This window comes from Crocodylus siamensis, chromosome 14, assembly GCF_052110815.1.
Source record: "Crocodylus siamensis isolate JL-2025a chromosome 14, ASM5211081v1, whole genome shotgun sequence".
Classification (NCBI taxonomy): domain Eukaryota; kingdom Metazoa; phylum Chordata; order Crocodylia; family Crocodylidae; genus Crocodylus; species Crocodylus siamensis.
Window position 1 is genome coordinate 23,888,171 of NC_143408.1, and position 23,456 is coordinate 23,911,626.

The following is a 23,456-nucleotide window of genomic DNA, read 5'->3' on the forward strand; positions in this document are numbered from 1 at the left end:
ACCTCAGACTTTTCTTTTATTTGCTTAGAGTTAAAACAAAATATTTTCCCCAAGCTACAACTCAGAAGCAACAACCTGCAACAACAGCAGGAATAAAATTGTGAGTCCAATAAGCACTCCAATGTCCAAAGACAGGTAAGGCATGATTGTGTCTACAGATGCACATGAAGCAATTCTCACTTACTGGAAGGCCAATTATATATTTTTTTCCATTTGCAGACAGGTACGGCAAGAAGAATGGATCACAACCCACTCTTAATTGTACTCACAGTCATTTGGTAGGTATAGTGGTTTTTAACTTAAGCAATTAGATGTCACTGCAGTTAGTGTCTGCTATTAAAACCTTTGCTTAGAAGGGTATGCTGTAGGATTACCAACGAGGTTTTGTGCAGTTTCCAGGTAGTGCATTATACAGAAGTACAGATTAGCTAAGTTCTGCTCTGGAGGTGTATGTACACATGACAGCCCTCTGAAGATTGAAAGGGCGATAAGAATAGCAATATTAAATTACCCTTCTATCAGCACCCACTGCAAAGAGAACATAGGCAACATTTACATTATTTCCACCACCTTGGCTTTACTGTTACAGGCACCTTAAAAAGGCTCCAGTGGAAATTGAATTTGGGGGGTTTTTTTGAAGCAGGCCAGTTTTAGATCTTGTTTTCTGAATAAGTATGTTCTCCTCACAGGAAAAGGATATTGCACAAGGAAACCCTGGGTGGCAGAAGACATGCTGTGTACCGGAGTGTACCGTTTCAAATCACCAATTATTAATCATCATCCAAATCAACAGGCAGGGAACCTTGATTTGAATCTTTCATTTTCCCTTTTGCTTTGCATCTGCAGTTTTTAGTTACTTTCCTAAAGAAAAGTTGATTTTTTTGGGTTAGTACCAATAAAACATACTGATTTGTATCATATAAAACCTGACACTAAAGGTGGTAGTCTCTTGCTCGCCAAGGTAGCTCTCTGCACGTATGCATTCCAATTATGCAGCTTAATGTAGTTTTATTCAAATTAATTTTCACATTTGAGGGGGGCAGAAGTGATTGATGGTGGATTTCTTTTATTAGAAGTTTTTTTTTCTTTTTACTCTGGTTCCATATTCTTTGCTAGAGCTTACATTGGCGCTAGCGTTTTGACCCTCTCTCTGACCGTAAATTATACTTCTTGATTTCTTTTTTTCCATTTAAATGTTTCTAATAGGAGTATTATAGATTTAGACTTTTAAAACGTTATTATAATTACATAAAATATGTTCATTACTTAAAAGAAAAAAATTAAAATGAAATTCCAAATTAGATTCCCCTCCCGCAAAAAAACCCCCCAATTTTTTATCCATCACACTGTACAAAAGAAGGGAAAGACGTTATGCTGAAACTAGTCATGGACACATGGCAAAAAACAAGTTGCAAGCAGACATCTTTATGGGTCCAATGTGTTCGGCAAAACGGCCGTGACACACTCACAAAGCCAATGGCTCCCTTGTCCAAATGCTCTACCTGAATACTTAGCAATGCTATCCAACAGAAGGGGGTATTTAGTCAGTCTCTGCATCTCAGTGGGAATGATATCCTTCAATTGCAACCGGCGACACAGCGGATTACTCTCGGCATCCTAAAATTAAACAGCATAATAACTGCATTTGTCATTTTTATTAAGACTATAATTACCTGAACATGTACCATCTATTCATCATATAAACGTCTATTACTTCACTTTCCGGTAATTAAATACAAGACAAGAAATGCCAAGATTTATCACTCAGACAACATGGCCCCGTTTCATTTGCAATTACGTATAGGAAAGGCTCATCACAAAAAGCAATGCCTTCTCTCCCTCATTACTTCACACAAGCCCGGTGCCATCTGCTATCAATCTCAGTCAGTGCCATACACAGAAGACATCAACTTAGTCTTCCACGGTACAGCAAAGCTACACTACATATTTCAAAATCACATCAGCCCAGTATTACCAGGCTTGCTTTCAGCCAGTGGCGAAGCAGATAACGTTCTCCTGCCAACATGCCACACGACGAGGCCTTGTCCCAGAGGGCAGGGGCAATCCCCATACCTCTCTTCTACCCATGGCACACTCCACCCCACCATTTGCCCCACGCAAACTCCTCCTCCACGGGACACAATCACAGCATAAAAAAAAATGATGACGTTTCCCTCTCTCCAGGCACTCTAATCCTCTGTGTTAAAAATTCTCCCCTCCAGAAACAATTAAAAAGGAAAACTCGGTGCAGGATATAATCCCAATCTAGCAAGTGTTAGACATAACCCCACTCATTATGACAGCCTTGCCTACAGCCCTCTTATCCTAGCCACCAGCCAGGTCTGACACCGGCCCCAACTCCTGAGCAAAGCTCACCTGCACAAAGGTCTGGAAGCGCGAGTCCTTCTTCTGCCGTGATTTGATCACCTCTAAAGCAAAGGGCTGGTTACTACAGAAGGTGGCTGCTGCGTGTTTCAGGTTCTCCTCTCCTGGTCCACTGAACTGTGCCAAGAAACCAACAAAGTCAAATTTAGACACAAATAAGCCAGGCAAGTGGGACTGTAAGGCAGCAGTCAGGGCAAGGACACAAAGCTATTCTGCTGCCGAGTCAAAAATCAGCCTTGATGAAAACAAATGTAGTTGCACCAACTTGAATCCCAAGGGATCAACTGGAGTTTGACTTTATACATGGGGCTGGAGGCTCCTGTGAAGCCATTTTGGTTGGCTCGCCCACTACGAGGTCCCAGAATTTCACGTATGGAGCGATTCTCTCATTTCAGCCTCCTGGTAGGGAAATCTGAGTGCAATAAGCACAGTTGATGGATGCAAGAGGCTCTCCTCTTCATGTACCTTTACTCCATCCCTGGCATGCACTTTCGAGACAGCCTAGGATCCTCTGAGCATGCCTACACCTTAGAAGGATTTCCAATTTTTATTCTTGGTTACAAAGCTAGAAAAAATTTAAGGTCCTAATGACCAGCCATTGTAAGTGCACATGTGCATGCGCTCGCACACTCTCTCTCTCTCGGTGAATTTTCCTATTAGAAATACCAGGTCTTGATTTCCTCCTCCTTCTGGAGGACTTGAGAACTAGAAGGATTAAATCCTCCCAAGAGACTGAAATTTGACCATATGTGAAAAAGATGTTAAAGTCCAAATTAAACAGGTTTATTTAAAACACAACTGAATTGACCCTTGGGGGAGCGGTAGTTTTAAGGGTTTAAACAAACTCCTGGTTCTTTCTGCATGGGCCTCCGTGACAGAGCTCTAGTCTTGTTAGGAATCCTCCATTAAAACACACAGAAATACAAATGCTTCTTCTCACCACATCCAAACATTTAAGTCATCTTACTTTCCCCTCCATCCCCAGAAAACCCCATTTCTTTCCACAGGCATGCAATCAGTTTTCTGCCCTTTAGACAACATTTGGGGGGGCGGGGCTAAAAATTCTACCTCTGCATGCAGGTCACCTTTAAATGAAATGACTCATTTATCTTTAATTGAATGAATAAAACATTCATCTTGCTAATACTCCATGCTGGGCTCCCTCCGTTCTATGTCCCCAGCTCCTTGTTAGCTCTACAGAAATGATGGATTTTAGATATTAAAAGTTGTAGCAAATGCAAATTACACTGGTCACCCTGTGGCTGTATTTACCATGTCACTGGACTCCTGCTTTCAGGAATATTTACCTTTCAGGATAAGAAAAAGAAATTCAATTTACCCAAGTCAGTAAGTCCTCTCCAATCTGATCAATAACCGATGTCTCCTTCCTTTTTCGGACACTTTTCATCTGATCATTCAAGCCAGCTAAAAAAAAAAAAAAGATGGTAATAATTAATATAACACAACGTTCTATCTTACCACTTTTGCTGCTGGTTTTAAAATGAAAACTATTCCAAAGGGAGACCAGATTTGTAATTATTTTATGTAAGAAAGTCACACAACTACAAACACCGATCAATAAAAAAAATCATAAACAATAACTGTTTGTATTTTTATGTGCTACCTGTTGTTTTACGGACCTCCACAAACTTTTCCAACATCACTTACCCACTTCAAAAGGTGATGCAAGTTCATCCGTCATGTGTTTAATGCATGGGGAACAGAAACAACAGAGCAAGTGGCCTACAATATGTAATCCTATGTCACCCAGCCAACTAGTTATGGGCAGGGATGAAGATTTGGCTCTTAGCAGACCCCTACTATACCCATTACTGGACCTTTCAGCAGTAACCAAAGACTTACTGCTCCCTTATGTAGCTTTCTACAAATTATTCTCTTCATTAGTATCCGTCTGCTTAGTTTTTGAGCACGTGCCTAAGGTCATTCACAGAAACTGTCTCTGTGACAGAGTGGATGTACGTAGAGACAAGGCAAGCTTGAGGAACCGGATGAAAATGAGCAGGCATTCAGCACCCTAGAAATAAACACTTCTGAGCCATTCTACATATAAGCCAAGAACAAAGAGTGTGGGTATTTAATATGGCAATGCACCCCGAGCAATCCTATCCAGTCAAAGCACTGTACAGAGAAATCCACTGTTTAAGGGCCACCTGTACGTCGAATACTTCTACCAGCCCATGGCTATTTCAGTTTTGCACACGCAGTATTACTATTGCAAGCTACCCAGGGCTGTGCTTACTGTGGAGCAGAAGGATGTCCTCCAGGTTGGAAAAGATCTTCCGCAGATCCGAGGGAGTGAGGATCCCTTCACGGGAGACACGCTGGTAGAAGACCTGATGCAGAACCTTCAGCGTGCGGACATGAGCTCGCTCTGTGTAAAACAGCTCTGAAGGAAAAGGAGCAAGGCAGGATCAGTATTATTGCCTCTGCACAGTGCAGATTCAAACAGCCTAATTAATGCTGGAAGCCTGGATCTGCCAGGACTGACTGACTTTACAAATTACATTTGAGAAGTAGACATTTGTTGTGGTGCCAGACACTGGAACCTGTGGAAATCACCTGCCCCATCAGAACTGTGTCTGCCAGCCCAGATTCAGCGCGCTCAGGAACGAGGAACCATGCTCTGCTATCTGAGTGCAGGAGCTTATAATTTATCCCAACTAGATAGTTCACTCCTGGCAATTCACTCCATCTCACACAGAGCTTCCCAGACCTGTAGGATCTGGATCAAAGGGAAGACCCAGAGTGTGACATCACAGGAGGCAGGTCTCCTTCACTCCCTCCACTCTCCCAGCATGACGTACGCTAACCCATCACATCCTTCAGCCTACTGCCTACTACCATGGACTAACTGTATGTCAGTAGCCCGTACATGCTAGGAGTCTGCAGGCTGGAAAAGACAGCTTGTTCCTAAATCAAGCTGTCAAGGTGATGAAAGTGCTAATCATAAGTTTGAGGAACCTTACGGGTTCCTGGGCTCCAAGAAGCAGAGCCAACTAGAAAAGCATTTGAACTCACCATTAATCACTTCTTGGCGTTTGATTTCATAGGGTTTCAGCCCCAGCAGCAACTCTCGACTCACAAGCTGCTGCCAGTTGGGAGGATCGGTGTCTGTATCAAAATCATACAGTTCATCCTCACTTTGGACATCCCCATAGCCCAAGCTCTCCATCCTACAAGGACACAGAATACTAGTCAGACACCTCCAGTCTCAGGTAGGGGAAGTGGAAAGAACAGTTGTAAAATGCTCTGACAAAACCCTCAGACTTCTGGGTTCCCACTTCAGTCTGGCACTTGACCCAGCTAGAGAGACCTCAAATCCTAGTGTTCATTCTCGTGAACCCCCCTCTTCCCTCCCCCAACTCTCAGGACTGTGATCCCTACTTTTCAACATAGTAAATGATAGGATGAACTTCTTTGCCCAAGCTCAAACAACAACTCAGTGGAAGTTCCTTTTCCCATCCGCAGATCCTGAGATAAAGATACCACTCAAGCAGTGCCTAGGATTCCCAATCCAACAACACTGTAAGCAGTGGTAATTATACCTAGTGCTTTTCACCCATGGATCAATGTTCTTAAAACTATGAATGTGCTGTATTCAATCTGGACACCAATGTGGCATTTCATAAACATGTTATCTGAGTACTGGATAATTACCTAGGTCACTGTACCTAGCAATCTATCCCCACTCAAATCATTTACACCCCTGAGCCCTACTCCAGAGCAACACAAACTCTTCAGTTCACACAAATTGATTACTATACTCACTTGCGGAAAGGTTTTGGTGTTCCCAACTCAGCTGTTCTAAAAAAATAAAACATACAAAAAAAGCCATTATGAAAACATATGCGAGCAATGGGATTTTGCTCTGCTCAGACACAAAACAGGCTCCAGAATTAAATCTTCAAGCTTAATTTGCACCCTTTCAACTTTGTTTGGATCTTTATGGTATACAAGATGCTTACTGCAAATGCAGTGGAAGGAAAGGAGAAGGTCAGAGGGCACCATCCTCTCTTCCCTCCATTAAGGTCCCAAAACAAGCTCTGCTGCTAATGAAGATCTACAGATCCACTATATAAACTGCCTTGCCAGCCCCAAATAACCTGTGACAATTACCTCTCAAGTTCTCCCTCCTCTTCCTGCAAGTGGTCCAGGGGTGGGGAAGGGAAATCAAAGGTGGCATTAGGTGTGCGGGGGGTGCCGTCCACAGAGTCACTAGACGATAGAACTTCTCCAGTCTGCTTGGGGCCTGAAACAAGAACGGCTCAGCTTCCATGGGCTGCACAACACCAGCACTTGTGCAGCCAAGTCTGACATACAGGTCTCCTCTTATTTTGAGGGGGAGAAAAATCAAGAACTCCTGATCTCAGAAAGCAGCCCTAAACAGAGAAATATTTGAAACCCTGCAGCCTATTGTTTCTATAGGACTGAGTACCTGAGCACTGAAGTTAGGGCTGTTTCTTCTGCAAAGTTGATCAAATGCTGTAGTAATAAAAAGCAATTCAGAAACCAATTTTGCGTCACAGTGAGGTTTCCAGATCTGAGAACAGTGACAGGTCACCACAGACTAGTGAACACCAAGAGCCACAATGTGTGATTAATTGCAGAGGACCTCACTGCTCAATGGTACCATCGATCCCTTGAACTGGGACTGAGCTTTGTACATCCCATCCATCACACCAATGTTATTCCCTTTTCCCAGCATTTTCTTTACCTGTCTCACTATCTTTGCTTGCCTCCGGGGAGGTAAAAGGTCCCGAAGTCAGGGGAGACATAGGATTAGCAGTTGGGTATGCTGCATCTGTGCCATCGCTGGAAGATCCACTCTGGCGTGTTTTGCCAGAGTCTGGTGGCTCTGGGCTAACAGAAGAGGTTGTGGATAAGTACTTTGGATGGCGCTGCTTCTGCATTTCCATGGCTCTGCCAACTGAAGAGATAAAAGCCAGTTAGACAGCTGAACAGTTTTACCTGTCTCCAGAAACCCAGCAGGGGAAAAGCTCCTTGAGGAGATCTCAATGAATAATTTAATTCGCTTGTCTTAAAAAATAATTAAAAAAAAAACCCAAACCCCTCTCAAACTGAGTGGGCTTCTAGTTACTGAATGGCTATGCATGCTCCTGGGCAACAGCGATGTCTTTAGCCAATACACAAAAATACTGTGCACATAGAAGGCACCTGAGGAAAATGTCAAGGTCTGGCTGGCTTTTCACAACACACATGCAACACAGCTCTGAACAGGCAGATGGACCAACATGGAGGTATTAGTAGAGGAAGCACGAGCTTCACAATCTGACATACTTGCACCACTGTCATGGCGACTCGGTCTTCTCGGCGGTCCCAGGATGCTAGGGAAACCTCTCCTCTTCACCTTTTCCTCCCCTTCTTTCTCTTTCTTTATACTTTGCTGCAGAAGACACACCACAAAGAGAAAAAATGGGTCCCCTCTTCCTCCAAACTCAGTTCCTTGAAATGCTGCATCCACTGATTCTCAGCCTCACTGAGGTTTGAGAGAAGAAAGACCTATTCTGTCTGGGTGTCAAACTCTCTCGGTACAGGACTACGCACAACAGGATTAATATTTCCAAAGGGATCTGCACTCTCCACTTGGTTCTTTCCTTTTTCATGTCCTTGCCACGAGGTATTTAGCAGAATTTGAAGATCTGTTGGAATCTGACACCCCTCAAACTTGTAACCTCTAGGCTATCAACCGTGTGCCTTACTGCCCACACCACCCCATCCCTCTCTCCAAGAGCTGAGAAGGAATAAATCACTAAAGAACGCAGACTTGAAATGCTGCCTCTAGAAGACTTGTGCGGCACCACAAACCTGCTGGACGGATCGGGAGGGAGTTACAGGGAAAGAACTGAGCCCTACAACTGGTGCTCTGTAAATGGCAGGAAGAGGGAAGGTTTGGCTTCTTTTTGAAGCATCAAGTGCTAATCACTATTAAGAGAAGATAAGCTGTAGAGAGCCAACATTTCATTTGGATAAAATAAGACTTACTAAGATGCAAAGTAGGTTCTTGGATTTATTTCCTTACCTGGAGATTTTACAAGGCTGGAAGTATGAAGAGACGCTGATTAAATTAAACAGTCCAATAGGACAGGCGCTTTTTCACATACAAGTGTCTGAATATGGACAGACACTTGATCTTGGATGACACCGAGTCACCACAGTACCGCTTCAAATCATTAGCGACTGTAGACACACAGCAACAGTGGAAGTAGTGGTCACTTCAATTTAGGCATGCAAGTATGGATTCAGGAGCCTCACTGTTGGCACCCACACTTGAAAATGGTGGACAAAACTCTCTGGCCATAGCACCATTTACCTTAATCTTTGGCAGGAAACCAATACGTCCGCGCTTCTGCTCCAGACTCCGGGGCTCTTTGACCCTCACCCCCAAGTATTTCATGTAGGTGAGAATCACGTACTGCATGGTGGAGCTGCAGAACACAAGCAAGGAAAAGCAGGCAAAGTAAATCTGGGTAAAAACTTAAACTGTCAAAGCCTCCTAAGAAGACAGAGTAGGAAAGTTTACAACTGCTTTTCTACTCAAAAAAGCTCCTTAGGCATTAGGGCATCAATTTCCTCTCTCAGTTCTTTTCCAGATGATGGGAAAGACCTTAGTCACTCACAAAATCCTCCTTCTTGCAAGTGCAAAACAGACTCCTTGATCCAAAGCGTGCGCCAGTCAGCGGAGAAAACTTGGGCAATTTAGAAAATGACTCAGAAATTCTGGAGGCAGCAATAACTTAAATATGTATTTAAAACTGCAACGTGGCTGAGTGTCAGCTGCAGTAAAATCCGTCCAGATGGAGCAGTGCTCCGCTGGGACTGAGCTCTCAGAGCACGTGCTTGAGAAAGGAGGTTTGTGCTACAACCAGCAGAGGGCCGTCTTGTCCCGTTCACAAGAAGTCTCAGGCTCCACTGCAAGCATGGGCACTTTGACCCTTTATCACGGGGGAGAAGGGATGCTTCATCACACCCTAACAGCACAGAACTGTTTCCTTACCTCTTGTCCTCTTCCAAAGGTTGAGATGACACCCTGAAAAACAAGGAAGATGCAAATCCGAAAAGGAACAGGTGACACCAATCCACCCCAGCACCACCCACCTGTACAATATCCCTCTGAATCCCACCAAACAGCTGGTGAAAAAAAAAAAAAAAATCAGTGGGGAGAATGAGTACAACTTTCCTAAAAACGCTTCTCTCATTCCTTGGAGTCTCAGAACAGCACAGACTCCCTATGCCTGAAGAAGGGTGACTGCGCCCAAAAGCATGCAAAGAATTTTTTTCCAACTACTCAGTTGGTCTAGTAAAAGAGATCACATCTACTCAAAGAACCTTGCCTGTCTATGTCCTTAGTCCAGCCAAAAATCCAGCACTTTCCTAAAAACTCCCTTCCAAGACTGCAAGCGTCTACAAGTCAACAAAAGGGATTCCCAAGCTATCTGACACTACGAATATTACCGCCAGAAGCTCTGGGTTTGCTATGAGGCAAGCAAGTACTCCAGGTATAATCCAATCCATAATGCAAAATACCTGGGGATATTTCTCTCTGATGGTTTTCTCCTGGTCATCATCATATTGATGGCAATCCACCTGCTTGCCAGATGCCAAGTAAGGAGGAGGGGAAAAGGCGATAACAATGAGCTGTTCCTAGTTCTGACTCCTTTCCTCTACTCCTATCAAGACTCAAGTGAGTGTCTGTACCACCCCACCTCCTCCTCCACAACAATCCCTGCTACTTACAGAACTTCTTCAATTTTGGCAATTATCTGCTCTGCACATGCTCTCTCCTTCTCCAGCACGCTCCGGTCACGGACTCGTTCTGCGTCCAGCTTAGTCAGTTCGCCCTCTGCCAAGGTCAGGCCCATGCTACGTTTCTGTCTGAAATAGGACAGGAAATAACCTCATGAAAGAAAGCACCTGGAGGTAAGCAGAAGCAGCAGCTAATCTCCCGGCATTCAGCAGGCTCAAGACATGTCCCTGGGGTTCTATGTGCCGACCGGCTACCAAAACACTTCATGGCCTTAGAAGTCCTAGTAATAAAACCAGAGACTCGTCCCACTTCACAGGGTGACAAAGTTCACAAGCCATACAGATATAGCAATACAAACGCACCTATTGCCGCACTTACATGAGATAGCCATGGTTTTACAAGTGCATCATCCTGCATACACAAAGGAGATGGGAAAATTTTGGCTGCGGGGGGGTGGGGGTGGGGGTGTAACTGAAAGTCCGACCCGAACCCATATACTACAAAAAGCATTTTAAAAGACCAGAGTGGTCTATCCAAGGAATCATGGATCATCAGAGCTGATCACAGAGAGCAGGATGAATAAGCACATTCCCAAATTCCAAAATATACCCAGGATAACTTTCCAATATGGAAGATTTCCCACAAAAGAACACGTGCATATAAAACAGGCTGTGAATGGCTTTTGGAAGATATATAACCAGAAGAATGGCAAAGTCCTGGAACAGCCTCCCAATAGGTCTTTTGGCCCCTCCATTTCAAACTACTTTCAAGATGGAGCTTAATAAAGTTTATGACAAGAATTGCGGGTGATATGGTCACCTGCATTAGCAAGGAATTGGACTTGCTGATCCAGGAAGCTCTTTGCAGTCCTTTGTTTCTGTCCAAGCCAAAAAAGATGAACTACCATGTTCTAAAAGTTTGGACTTCCCTCCATATTAAACAAGGTGTTAACTCAGAGTTGACACACAAAGCTGAATGCTGAGTAATAGCTATGGGAAAGAGTGTAGATACCTGAAGTCTTCCAAATTCCTCTGGATCTCTGGAAGGACTCTATCTTGCATAGTTAGGATGTAATGGCGGTGCAGCTCTTCTGGAATGAGTTCTGGCCTTCTCTTTTCTGCAGGTCAGAGAATGAAAGAAGCATTTCACTTTGGAACGGAGAGTCACTGGGCATTAAAGCAAAAGAAATTTGCAGATACATTCACTCCACTCAGCGTAACCTACAATCTCCTGCTGTCTAACAAACCAAAGTTCATTAAGCATCAGCAGCTTCAGCTATGTCCAATGCTACACTACATAAATACAGAACTGAGGGACCCAAACCTCTGCCAGCTGGTGCACATACAAGAACACAGTATGTTCCCCCCCACACCCATACAACCAGCTTCTTGTCTCCCAAATCTGACACGTAATGGATTTATACACCTCACAGACATGTACACGGGCATGTACACATACCCCCCCACCATGAAGCCCTTTTGAGAGATTTGCTACAATTGTCTCCAACACCAGGATCTGTGCCAGCGGACACCCACTGTAAAATGATCTTACCTAGATCTAAAGAAACTTCGTCTGGAACTGGGACTTTCAGGTTCTGTAACCAAAGCAGGCGTTAGAACGTAAGGCCATACACAACCGACTTTCCCAGCACCACGCACATACCCGAGACCTTTAAAGTGCAGGCTGATGAAATCACTTGCAGGAATCCTGAAAGCCATTTCTTCCCTTTGTCCCATGTAGTAGCATTACTGTCACTTGGTGGTATTTTGGAAGTGTTTCACTCGGTACCATGCTGGCCCCTGCTGCAGCGGGGGAGTGGGTCTTGGAGGACCCCACTGCAAGCTCCTCACACCATTACAGACAGGCCCAATTCCCAGATCACTAGCAAGAGCTGCACTAGTTGTAAGCAACAGGACTGAACTCAGATGCGATTGCCTGAGTGTCCTGGACATTCCCAGCTCGCTGTGCTACCCTCCACCTCATCTCGAACTCAACCGCCCTTCTCATGCGGATTTGGGACAGCCGATGGCTTTCAGATCAGGTGCAGCTTAAGTTCAGAGCTAAGATTTTAAATAACGAACAAGAGCAGAACACGAGATGTTCCTGTGCCCTTACACAGACTCAGGGAAGGGATGGTTAAAAAAAAAGGCCAGCAGGGGAAACAAACTTGCTTTGAATTGCTTATAAGCTTGCTCTGATTTTTCTGATTTCTGGGCAGCAATGGCTCAGCAGCAGAATCAGCTCAGCCAACGCAATCATTCTGAATCAAAATCCCATTCTATATCAGTCAAAGTAATTCTCAGCCTGACCAACCAGAAATGGTCAGGGGGGTTGGACTCGATGATCTGTTGAGGTCCCTTCTGACCCTAAGATCTATGAAACAGCCCTAGAAAGCCACCCATTGCAAGCAAGGGCCCTGAGCATTAGGTGAAGCACTAATCAACCTGCACTAATGAGGTCCTCCTGAAAAAGAGTGCATCAGCTCTAAACCCCAGCCACAAACAGCAACTCCATTTTACCTTTCCATAGTGCCCCAGCTTCACTGAAAAGCAGACACCTCTAGTGTTCAGCAATAAGCAACCAGAGTACGAACAACTGCACAAAACATGCAAAGTCAAGTCCCAGGGGAATCTGACCAGAGACAACACACCAGATGCCTACCAATATAAAAAGGGTCAGGGGGCTTTTAGTACAGCACAGGCAGGGCCTCTGTATTTAAAACAGAAAGAATAAACCTACCCAAGGAACCTGAAGGGTCAAGTCCACTCTGCCTGGATGTGAAATTTTGGCTTGAGTGTCTGCCTGTCTAAGCCCATTATTTAAATCAATCCAGCATATGAAGGCAAGGAAGGTAAAATCTGCTGCACAGGGGAAAGAAAAGGCACATCTTATTTGGAACCTACCGCAGCTCGGTCCAGGAACAACTGGTTAAACTCAAGAAAGACACGACGAGTCTCTTTGGAGTTGGTCTGTTTGTACAAGTCCGCATAAAGATAGCAGAGCTGGGAAGAAAAATAAAGACAGTGAGAACTCTTCAAATGCAACCTCTGAATTTCTTTCCTGGTGTTTATAAGGGGTATGCCACTCAAAGCTCCTGTTTCTGAGAGGAAGCTCACAATATGGCCACGATGAAGAGACAAGCAAGACTTTTAGCATCCACTTCATCCAACATTTAACTTCATTTGTTCAAATTTCCTGGCATGCAAGTGCACTGAACTCTCACACGCACAGAGCTGCAATTCTCATCACCAAACCAACATTATCAGTGTCACTGTCTGTGTTAAGTTGTGTAAGAAATGACCATGACCCAAAAACTCAGTGCTACAAATTTGGGCCACTTGGTCTTACCAAGGCTGCAGGGTCAAACTGGGACACCACGTGATGCAGGAACACAGCTAGGTGAGCCGGGCGAGACTTCAACAGCTCCATGTTTTGGAAACAGCTGCACTGCCCATTAATCTGGAAAGATACAAACAGCTCGTGTCAAGTTGTGGACAAAGGCCTGAAAGAAACCCAGAAGGTTTCTCATTCGCTCACTAAGCCAAGGAGTGGAGTAAGAGCAACTCCAGCATCCACAGCCTGTCACTGTTAGCAGGAGGAACTCAGGACCCCCTCCCTGTTCTTTTCAGTACAGTTCTGTGTGTTAAATGCTTTATAATGAAATATAATCCAAGGCAAATGACTACTAAAACCATTAGAATAAATACATTAAAAGCTAGGCTGTAATACTGCTGCAGCTATAATAGAAGCCAACTAATGAGAGGAAATTAAATAAGGCAGATTAATTTCTAGTCAGGTTACAATGACATGCAAGAAGAAAGGGTAATGGAAAGAATGATGCGTTTTAGCACAGACCCTGGAAGTGCCACCTACTGTTACACAAGGTCAGAGCGAATTGTTTCCCCCTATTTTTAAAGTATTACATTTTTCAGATAAGAACTGCGTGCTAAAAACCTACCACCAAACATTTGTGATGCAATGAAAAAAGGAGGGATTAGGTGCAGCAGCCCCTGACACTAGAGGTGGGTTTCTAATAGAAAGTGTTGGTCCCAAACCTGCTCGTGTTCAGTGTCAAAGTCGTCATCCTCTGCTCCGATGATCTGAGGTGCCATGCGGGAGGAGGGGCTCCCAACACTGGACTGTGAATCCTGCAGTAGGTTGGAAAGGAAACATATGCAGGATGCAGTCACACACTTGAGAAAGGCTTCTTTTCTCCAGCACCAGTTTCGAGAATGAAAAGGCCTTAATATCCTTGACAGTCACCCTTGACTGACCAAAGTCTATTGTCTTTAGTACCCATTTTCCCCCCTCCATGGTGAGATATCAGGGCACTGTTGTAACGTTCCCCTCTTAGCTACCAATTACTCTGAAACATCATAACCGAAAGGTCTCACATGAAACTCTGTGGCCTTCTGCTCTCTAAACATGTCACCCTAGGAGGTATTTCTAAGCATGGGAAGCAGGGGGCATGTGCCTAGTAGCTTCTCTCTGCAAACAGAAACATTTGGTTTAAGAGAATGAGGCCATGAGAGCGGATGGGAGAAGGGAAACCCTTCCGACTTGTCCCCAGTGAAACATTGCTGGCTCAGGCAGCACTGCCAAAAGGTTCCTCAGGTCACATCCCAGATGGTCCCAGACCTAACAGTGACTCAGTGCTGCAGGATGAAAAGGTCCTCCTCTGTTCAGGGTAGGGGGACAGGGAATAAGACTTATGTGACAGCTCTAGCCGTTGGAGACCCAGGTGTTTTACTGCAGATTAGGTATTTCTGATCCCTTAATGGGCTCACTTTCAAGCTCCATAAACATTTATTAACTAATTAACACGTCCTGTGCAACTCTTAATTGCATTTTATTTTTCTAAAGCCAAGTCAATTTATATCCAATTTAGAAAACAGGGAAAACAGCAAGATTTTAATGGGCCCATTAGAGTAGAAGCCACTGGTATGTTTTGTGTGTTGAACTCACAGTATCCTGAATTTCGCTCTTCTCTGGGCTCTCATCCAGGTAAACTCGCTCCTTCAGGCCACTCCGAGGACTCTGGGAAAGAGAGAGAGGCAAATCTGATGAGTGTTAGGCCTGGAAAAAAAGGAAATGGTACAACAACGTCCTTGCACTACGATGGACAGAACTGCACATTGGTCCCAGGCAGGCTACTAAAAACCTGGCAGAAACAGGCAAGAAACGCTAAACTCTAAAATCACATGTGCACAGTCTCAGAAGAGAGATTGAGGATGTGGTCCAAGGACCTGCAGGCGAGGGAACTGTATGAAGAAAACTGAACATTAGTGAAATTATTTCATTACCAACGCTGCCATCTCAAATGGTAAACTCTACTCTGCCCAGGGCCCTTAGACTAATGCTGCATTATTACCTAGTGACAGCAAGTCTGGACTTTTTCCACCCCCTCCCGCTGCACATGTTGTGACACGTTGATAATTTGGGAGTGACACCTGGTCCCTCTGCCTCTAATTTTTGAAGCTCCGCTCACAGGCTCCAAATAAAATCAAAAGGAACCAGTGGCAGACCCATCCCACGCCCCCATTACGAAAATCTTAATTTCCCTGCACTAACCAGATAATGGATTTGTGAAAGATTAGATGCTGAGACAATACAGTGAGGGGACCATATTAGCATACAGATAGCTGATGGGTTTATAAGGAAAAGGCTCTTGCTAACTGCTAGCTAATGGCTGAAGTGTATCTGGGAGGAGGGAGGCTTTCCTTCACCCTTATGGAAACCTGCCCTATGACTCCATCTAAGTCATTCTGACCACAAACGGAGAATTAACATGTTCTTGAAGATGCTGTATTTTCGCCTCTCAATTCTAACAAATGCTGGCATTCCTCTGGCTTTGCCTGGTAACAGGGAGCATGTCAGAAAAACCCAGCCCCATACAACATGGTATTCCTTTCCCAGTAGGTCAAGTCTCCTCAGAGCAGCATCTTCGCATCTCCATCAAATCACTGCACATGCAACGTAAGTGAGGGAGAGACAACACATCCGGGGTACACAGGGGATAGTGCTGTCAATCTGAACAGCTACGATGGAAAAAACAAACCTAGGAGGGCAAACATGAAGCCACAAAGGTCTCCAACACTTACATCAGCAATGTCACTGTTTGGCCGGGAGCCATCGCCACTCGACTCAATTTTGCTCAGCCCTTCCCCACTCTCCGTCTCAACTTCGCTGATCTGCAAAGACTCAGCCACTAATCGGGAGGACAAAACTCCATCCTAAGAAAGGGGAAGCACATTGAGAGACATGCCCAAGCAGCAAACTAGAGTAAGAACTGAATATTAAAAGAGGAAGCAATTTATGATAAGCAGGTTCAACAGCAGACCTGCCTGCACGATCTATAAAATATGCTTCCCAGCTTAAAAAAAAAAATGCTGCAGCATTTTTTTAAGAAAAAGGCTCATGAAGCAAGAGCCCAGTCCTCATAACTAGTCTGAAATGGAAGTCACTGGTGTACAGACAATGGGGGAAAAAAATCTGTGTTGGTAAACAGCTTTCAATTCAAGTTAAACTTATTCTGAATTGCAAGGACGTTTCTACAGATTTAACTGAAACCAACAGAGGGAAATAAAAAATGTAAAGATCAAATTATTAATACACAATCACAGCTGTTTCATACTCCCTCTTCGGGGCTCAAACATGGGGAAACATACCATGCATGATTGTGGATTAAAAGTTTGGCACATGCAGCACCTGTAAGACCACCAATTTTTCACCAACCTGTAAACCCCATTTCAAAACAGATTCATTCATAATGTAACAGGCCTTCCGAGAGCAACTATACCTACGGGTTGCAGTCTGCTTGTGCAAACAATCAAGGATGTGTGCGCAACCCAAGATGCTTCTTCCTCAAGCAGCCTGAATACTCCCCTTACCTGAGGAGAGCCTGTGGCTTTGGACAGTTGCTCCTGCAGCTGAGGGATGTGTTTCTTGGCTTCCTGAATCTCCTTGAGCAGTCGTGGGGTAGGTGTTCGGCTGTAATCTTCCTGTAAGGACTGAAAAGTTGTATGGGCATTCAGTGAGCTCTTCCCCAGCTAGGCCTACAGCTGCAGTCAGTGACTAATCTTCATTTCACTTTCATGTCTCTGAAACACTAATTTCTATGCAGTTTGCTCACAGCATAAATGCCATTAGCTAGACTTAGTGGTATGCCTACCGTTGTGGAAGCTGGATGTCGCACCACCTATGTTTTATATAGCCCTCCTGCCTCTGCTCTGCCAACTAACTACAAGGAAAAAAAATTCCCAATAAGAATCTCTTAAAGCAAGTGCTTAACCAAAGCTAAACCTGGGGTCTAATTCTAAGGGGTGCCTAGCAGGAGTGAGGGAGGCTCACATCACTTTGGATTAAAGCAGAGATGAAGCAAGCTATACGTTAAGAAACCCCTCTCTTTCTTGTAAGGATGGAAGAAGTCTTGAACTATGGAGACCTTCAGCACAAACTGCTTGGCAGATCTCTGTTCAGACACTGGGGGATAGCCCCTTTTTGGTGGTCAGGTTACAGAATGCATAGGGATTGATAGAGATGGGACCAATGAAGGATCCAACACCTGGGACCCATTTTCAAGCCCCTTCCCCCCACCATCACCCACTGACCGATACTGCAGTACCTGCAGCTGCTCTTGTTCCTTTTGCAACATCTTTCTCAAAATCTCCACTTTCTGGTTGTGAACAATATTGTTCTCCTCCTGGGGAAAAAGGGAAGAGAGACAGGGAGAGAATCGAGTTAAGGCACCTGGAAGAAAAAATACAGACATGCTCACTTACCCTCTATACTACCCGAGGTCTTGACAAAACTTTCCAGAATGCTTAACGCTTCCGTTAACATTATCCTACACGATCTATCTCCACCCACTTTTACGGCTGAGCATAACTGTCATGACTTTCGTTTTAGATGAGTGACCAGAAGCACTTACTCATTTCCTCTTTGTTGCTATATGCCTGTGCTTCTTGCTATTTGCATGCTAATAGAAATGATGGCCTGGTGGATGCAGGCAGAAGCAGAAATTATGCCCTTACATCAAGCACTTCTACTAATGCGGCTCCACAGGGCTCCCTCGACAATGTAGCCCTACTGCCTCCACGTGAGTCCAAAGGAACACCATGCTCAGTTGTATGAGGCTTCTTCCATGTGGACAAGCAAGGGCTTACTTGCAACAGTCCGTTTTGTTTGTTGCTTGATCCAGAATTGAAAGAGAGACCTCCCCTGAGATGAAACATTAATGCATTTTTTTTACTGCTCAAGCATGGCTGCAGACTGCCCTCAGACTCTTACCCCCATTAATACCGGGCTGGTAATCCTTTCTGCGTTTCCAGACGTGCCAGGCGAATGGGGAGAGGTCATGATGGGTGACATATGCCCGAATGCTGCCGGATCCACTTCGGAATCAGCTAACGGAATCTGGGGCGACCCTGGTGGGCGCCCCTGCACAGTGAGAGCTACATAGGAACCCGCTGTGGGAGGAGGACAAGAGCAATTCATGTTTCAGACACATTTACAATCCACTCCTTGTGGCGCTTGCTGTCCCCCCAGACCCGAGGAGCAGGCCAGCCTCTGTCAGGATGGCAACTACGGACACTGATGGCAGCAAGGTAGAGTTGCACCCCGGAGACTAACTCACTCCTCTCACACCAGAGTCTGCATGCAGCTGATCTGTGGAGGACACGTGGAGCAGGCAGAATGGTTCTCCCCCAACCCCAAGGAGTCTTCGTCACAGCGGGCACAGCCCTGCACCCAACATGCATTTAGCTGTGGGAAAGCAAACACCAGGAGCAGGTTCCAGAGAGCCCAGTCAAGGGGCTGCTGCCAGCAAAGCAAAGCTGACGTTGTCAGAGCAGCAGCAGGAATATACCTGGGAAGGAAAGGCTTCCTATCCCCTTCCGTAACCACCCAACCCTGTCCCCCCATTTACAGTGATAAGCATACCCCACCACTCCCCGCTCAGGTGCTCAATGACCTTGCTACGCCTCTGCTGTAGATCCCCAAAGATTGCTCTGCTTTAGTTAGAGCCTGGGTAATTATTAAGGGACAAAAATCAGAGGAGCTGCATGAGATTGGATGGGGGAGTAATTTCAGACGGGGGGGGGGGGTACCATTTTGCTGTTTCTCTTCCACTGTTAACTCAGCTGCAGTATGACAAAACCTTCCCCATCTTTCACAGGAACTCCAAATTACCTCAAGTTTCATCCTGCTAGCCCTGCTGTGAAAGAACTACAGCAACATTCAACAGGTAGCATGATGGAGAACAGCTCATGCCAGACTCTAGCATCTGCTACTCGAGGACTTCCTGCTAGACCGCTTAAACACTCCTTCCCCTTAATAGCTTCAAGGAGTGCACTGCAAATAAGCCATAGCCTGTGTTTACTTACACTTGATCAGCTTGACCACCTCCAAATGATTTGAGTGTGTTACAAGAGTCCCATTCACCTGGTGGGGACGGGGAACAAAAGAACGAAAAAAAAAAAAGTGAGAACCTTTCTGTGTCTGGCCCTGGGAGAAACTGCTTCAGAAAGCCTTGTACCACATGTCCAACTGCAACACAGAGATGAGCCACTACACAGGATTTAATCTCCCTTTCTCCAGGCCCTCACAGTACTAGCGGGATACATCTCCTTTGAGATGCTGCACTGCAGACGGTGTCTGATAAATCTTCCTTCTCCCTGTAAACACATTAGGAGAGCATCGCATTTGCTTGCAGGAAGAAAACAGAAGATTTCTCCCTGTGCAGGGAGGAAAGGCCCAGCATTTAAAAGCAAGGTGTGGTGAAGAAAATAGTATGAATGTATCCTAGCCAGGTTCAGTTCCCTCATTTGTTCACCTGGATTGCAATCCCAGATGCAACAAAACCGTGGGTGTTTTGCCACTAACTGCAATGAAGCCAAGATTTCACCCTAAGAATTCATGCACTGGCTCGTCAAGGTTAGTTCACAGTCAACTGCCTCAATTTTACTTGTTCGGGACTAAAAAGGAGCATGGATTTAGGGATACGCAGGTGTAAAGTAAAACACTCCGATCCCCTGGCTATCATCTGCTCCCGCTCCCATATCTTGTACTCATTTGTTCCGTGTGTGAAACTGGAGTCCTTTTACATGCACAAGTTTGCAGAGGAGGCTCCAAAATGAAAAGGCTCTCCATTTTAAAGCCAACATCCCTAGCAGCTTCTCATACTTCTTGCCTATACTAAATATAGGCCAAGGAGAGGATGCCTCAGTCACATTAGGCAAGTGTCAACATATTAATGGGAGCCACAGAACAGAGTGTCTTTGCAAAGAGAGCAGATCTGTTTCCAATGTCACGGGCATCCGTACCTTGATAATTCGATCACCTGTCTGAACTCCAGCCCGCATGGCTGCTCCATCTAAGGCAAAAAAAAAAAAGGCCATGATTTACTACATCATTTCCGCTTCCAGTAATTTCCTAAGTATCCAGGGAACTGTAGGCAACCCCATACAAAACCCTGTGCCCCAACCCAGCTTCCCTTCCCTCCAGAACCCAGGTAAGCAGAGTACAATCTCAGGACTCTCTAGACTTCAGGAGTTATGACTTCATCCTAAAGACAACACATCGTGACCCCAATCCCACCATTTACAAAAAGAGAGCTCTTTGACTTTCTCCCTGGTACAGGATGTGAAACAACTTGGTTCAGTTCAGACCCTGTAGAGAGGCCCCTGCCACAGCTATATCTACCTTGCCCTTGAGGAAAACTTCCAAAGTCCTCCTCCCACTTCCTTTTGCTTGGATGGAAACCTTCTGGCTGACACATTTCAGCAGACTGTCTTACCTTCTTTGACTGACTGCACGAAGACTGGATTGTCTCCACTGACTGTCAGCCCAAATCCATTTTCATCCCGCTGAATAACAACACACCGCTGAACAAGACCTGCAGAAGAAAGGTCGGGGACAAGGCAGGAGAGACAGAGAAGGAAGGCAAAAAAAAATACAGAGACACAAACTAGGCATCAATCCAAAACAGTGTCCACCAGATCATCACAGAGCACCGAATGAAACTTCTATGAAAAGACAGGAGGGGAAAAAATATCAGAGATGTGAAGAAAGCATCAGTCCAGAAACAGACACAAATGTCAAGGAGGGTCAAGCTTATTGCTTTGGTTATATTGAGCAGAGATGTACAACAGAGATTCAGACAGCTCAGGCACATCAGACAACGTTCGAGATAAAAGCTGGTCTTGAAGGAAAGCAGCCATGAACATGAACCACTGAAGACATCTGCCCTCTCCCCACAAAATAATCTGATTTCCCAGTACTGGACAGCCCCCTTTCCACTCCTGACTCTGCCAAGCAAGATTACCCTCACAACAATTTAAACAATTTAAAATCACCACAGCCAGCACAAGCTCAGAACCGAACCGCCACGCTTCCCCGGAAACCATCCAGCCTCACGGCCCTTTTTTGGCTCAGGTGGGAGGACATTTCACAAAGCCAGGGCTGCAGGAGTAAAGCACAAGCCATGACTGTTTTGTTCTTCAAGCCCAGCCAAACCCCAGGAAGTCCCAAATTCTCCTGTTCATCCTTTGACAGACTGTGACACCAAGGGCAAGATGCCTTATGTCATCAAGCTAGAGAAATGGAAGCACTACAGCCGAGCTAAAAATACAGCTGCCGAGACAAATTAATTTATTTTGTACAGTGCTTTGAAGTAGCAAAGTGCTCCTAACCAATCCCCTGAGCTATCCCCCATCATTAGTCAACATATTAACGAACAGCAACCAGCAGCTTAGTGCATCAGACCGCACGTTCTCTGGGGAAGGGAGGCTATTTCCATGAGGTCTGTATACCATGGGACTTTGGACACTTAGTGCAATACAAACAAGAAACAAACTGCGATCAAGGGCCATGCTTTCCAATCATCCATCCATGTGTCATCTTACAAAGCAACAGGCAAAATTCTTCCCCGGGGATGCAAGGTAGAAATGGAGCTTCTTCACTGCAACCTTCAGTGACTTAATTTGTAGCTATTTCTGGTGAAGGCAGTGGCAAGGCAGGAGCCCACAGGTCCATGAAGAAGCTGCTCAAATAAGACCGTACCTGTCTGGAATATGATTTTAAAAGGGTGAGAGGCTGTGGGACATGGAAGAAATTCTGGGCCTGACCCCAGGCATCTCTCACTTCTGGACCAGCGCAGCTCTGCAGAAGTGAATGAGAGCTGAGCACATCACCCCTGGGGTCTCCGAGGACACTGCACGCTTCACTCCAGCCCTTTGGGCACAGCATCGTCTCACAGCAGATCCCCTCTCCTTCCCGAACTTAAAGCACTCATTTTCCTCAGCCATGTGCTTGGAGCGGATGGACCGGACCAAAACAGAGGGTGGCCATGGCCAAAGGCAGCATCCTCCCCTTCACAGCCTCATTTACCGCAAGGAAAACGCATGCCTCCCTCTCTCGCCTCCTGCCTTTCTACATGACCAAGTTTCTCTAAGCCTCGCTTCAGAAGAACGATGCCCCAGGGCGGGGTGTGGGAAACCGAACACATGCTATTTCATTAAAAAAAGGCTCATTTTAAATGCTGCTGCCAGATGTACAGGTTTTCAGTAAGGCCTCAGCTAATCTTTCTACTAATAAGAACCTTCCTGGTTTAAAGGCACAGAGCAGGCCTGACTGCATTAACCCTTTATTCTCCACATTGTTTAATTTCTCTTCCAGATTCAGCAGTGCAGGAGACTGATGCATCCGTGACTTTTCTCCTCCGCTGAACCTGGCAGCGCGGGAGGGCGAGCTAATACGTGCCAGTAAACAGAGTGCAGATAATGCTATTTACACTCCGCGCTGCTCAAAAAGGTGCCGCATGCAGCTAGATTCCTTACATCTCACCATGCAAGCTGGCTTCTGCTTTCCCTTTAAATTTTACAGAACAAACCAATCTGACAAGGGGCAGAGGAGTCCAACAAGTACCAAAGGGGTCAGAAACTGTTTGCCACTAACTCTTCCAGCACCGCGTAAGCTAATCAAGCACATGCTTCTTGGAGAGCTCCCCATCAGGCTGGCTGTGAATGATCTTAACTGAACTGAGGGCATCACCAGGGATCTGGGTTTTCTATTTCCCACGGAAAAAAAATTTGGATTTTCACGTTTAACCTAGAAAAAACTGTGGATTTTTCATTTTAACAGAGAAACGCACAGACTTTCCACTTTTGCAGAGAGCTCTCGGCAGGCTGGCACAGCTGGAGCCCGCAAGGGGGTGGGGGGAGCAGGACGAGGTCAGGTCAGGCAGGGGTGCCGTGTGTACGCGGTCACACATGCACATGGCCACCAG

General features: G+C 45.4%; 1 protein-coding gene across 2 annotated transcripts in view; it reads right to left on the reverse strand.

Moving 5' to 3' along the window:
• The window catches only part of ARHGEF12 (Rho guanine nucleotide exchange factor 12), a 95,258-nt gene that overhangs the window by 20,718 nt on the left and 51,084 nt on the right, over positions 1 to 23,456 (reverse strand). For both annotated transcript variants that reach the window (XM_090026697.1, XM_090026696.1), the window contains 25 exons: positions 20,967 to 21,065; positions 20,494 to 20,543; positions 19,555 to 19,612; positions 18,461 to 18,639; positions 17,796 to 17,873; positions 17,062 to 17,181; positions 16,273 to 16,404; positions 15,137 to 15,208; positions 14,227 to 14,319; positions 13,520 to 13,630; positions 13,075 to 13,173; positions 11,723 to 11,765; positions 11,183 to 11,288; positions 10,162 to 10,299; positions 9,422 to 9,454; positions 8,738 to 8,852; positions 7,705 to 7,810; positions 7,121 to 7,333; positions 6,523 to 6,655; positions 6,175 to 6,210; positions 5,425 to 5,579; positions 4,646 to 4,792; positions 3,725 to 3,810; positions 2,377 to 2,502; positions 1,503 to 1,617 (listed from right to left, as the gene is read on the reverse strand). In XM_090026697.1, the coding sequence (XP_089882823.1) occupies positions 1,503 to 1,617; positions 2,377 to 2,502; positions 3,725 to 3,810; positions 4,646 to 4,792; positions 5,425 to 5,579; positions 6,175 to 6,210; positions 6,523 to 6,655; positions 7,121 to 7,333; positions 7,705 to 7,810; positions 8,738 to 8,852; positions 9,422 to 9,454; positions 10,162 to 10,299; positions 11,183 to 11,288; positions 11,723 to 11,765; positions 13,075 to 13,173; positions 13,520 to 13,630; positions 14,227 to 14,319; positions 15,137 to 15,208; positions 16,273 to 16,404; positions 17,062 to 17,181; positions 17,796 to 17,873; positions 18,461 to 18,639; positions 19,555 to 19,612; positions 20,494 to 20,543; positions 20,967 to 21,065 (2,643 nt within the window). The remainder of the gene's footprint in view (positions 1 to 1,502; positions 1,618 to 2,376; positions 2,503 to 3,724; positions 3,811 to 4,645; positions 4,793 to 5,424; positions 5,580 to 6,174; positions 6,211 to 6,522; positions 6,656 to 7,120; positions 7,334 to 7,704; positions 7,811 to 8,737; positions 8,853 to 9,421; positions 9,455 to 10,161; positions 10,300 to 11,182; positions 11,289 to 11,722; positions 11,766 to 13,074; positions 13,174 to 13,519; positions 13,631 to 14,226; positions 14,320 to 15,136; positions 15,209 to 16,272; positions 16,405 to 17,061; positions 17,182 to 17,795; positions 17,874 to 18,460; positions 18,640 to 19,554; positions 19,613 to 20,493; positions 20,544 to 20,966; positions 21,066 to 23,456) is intronic.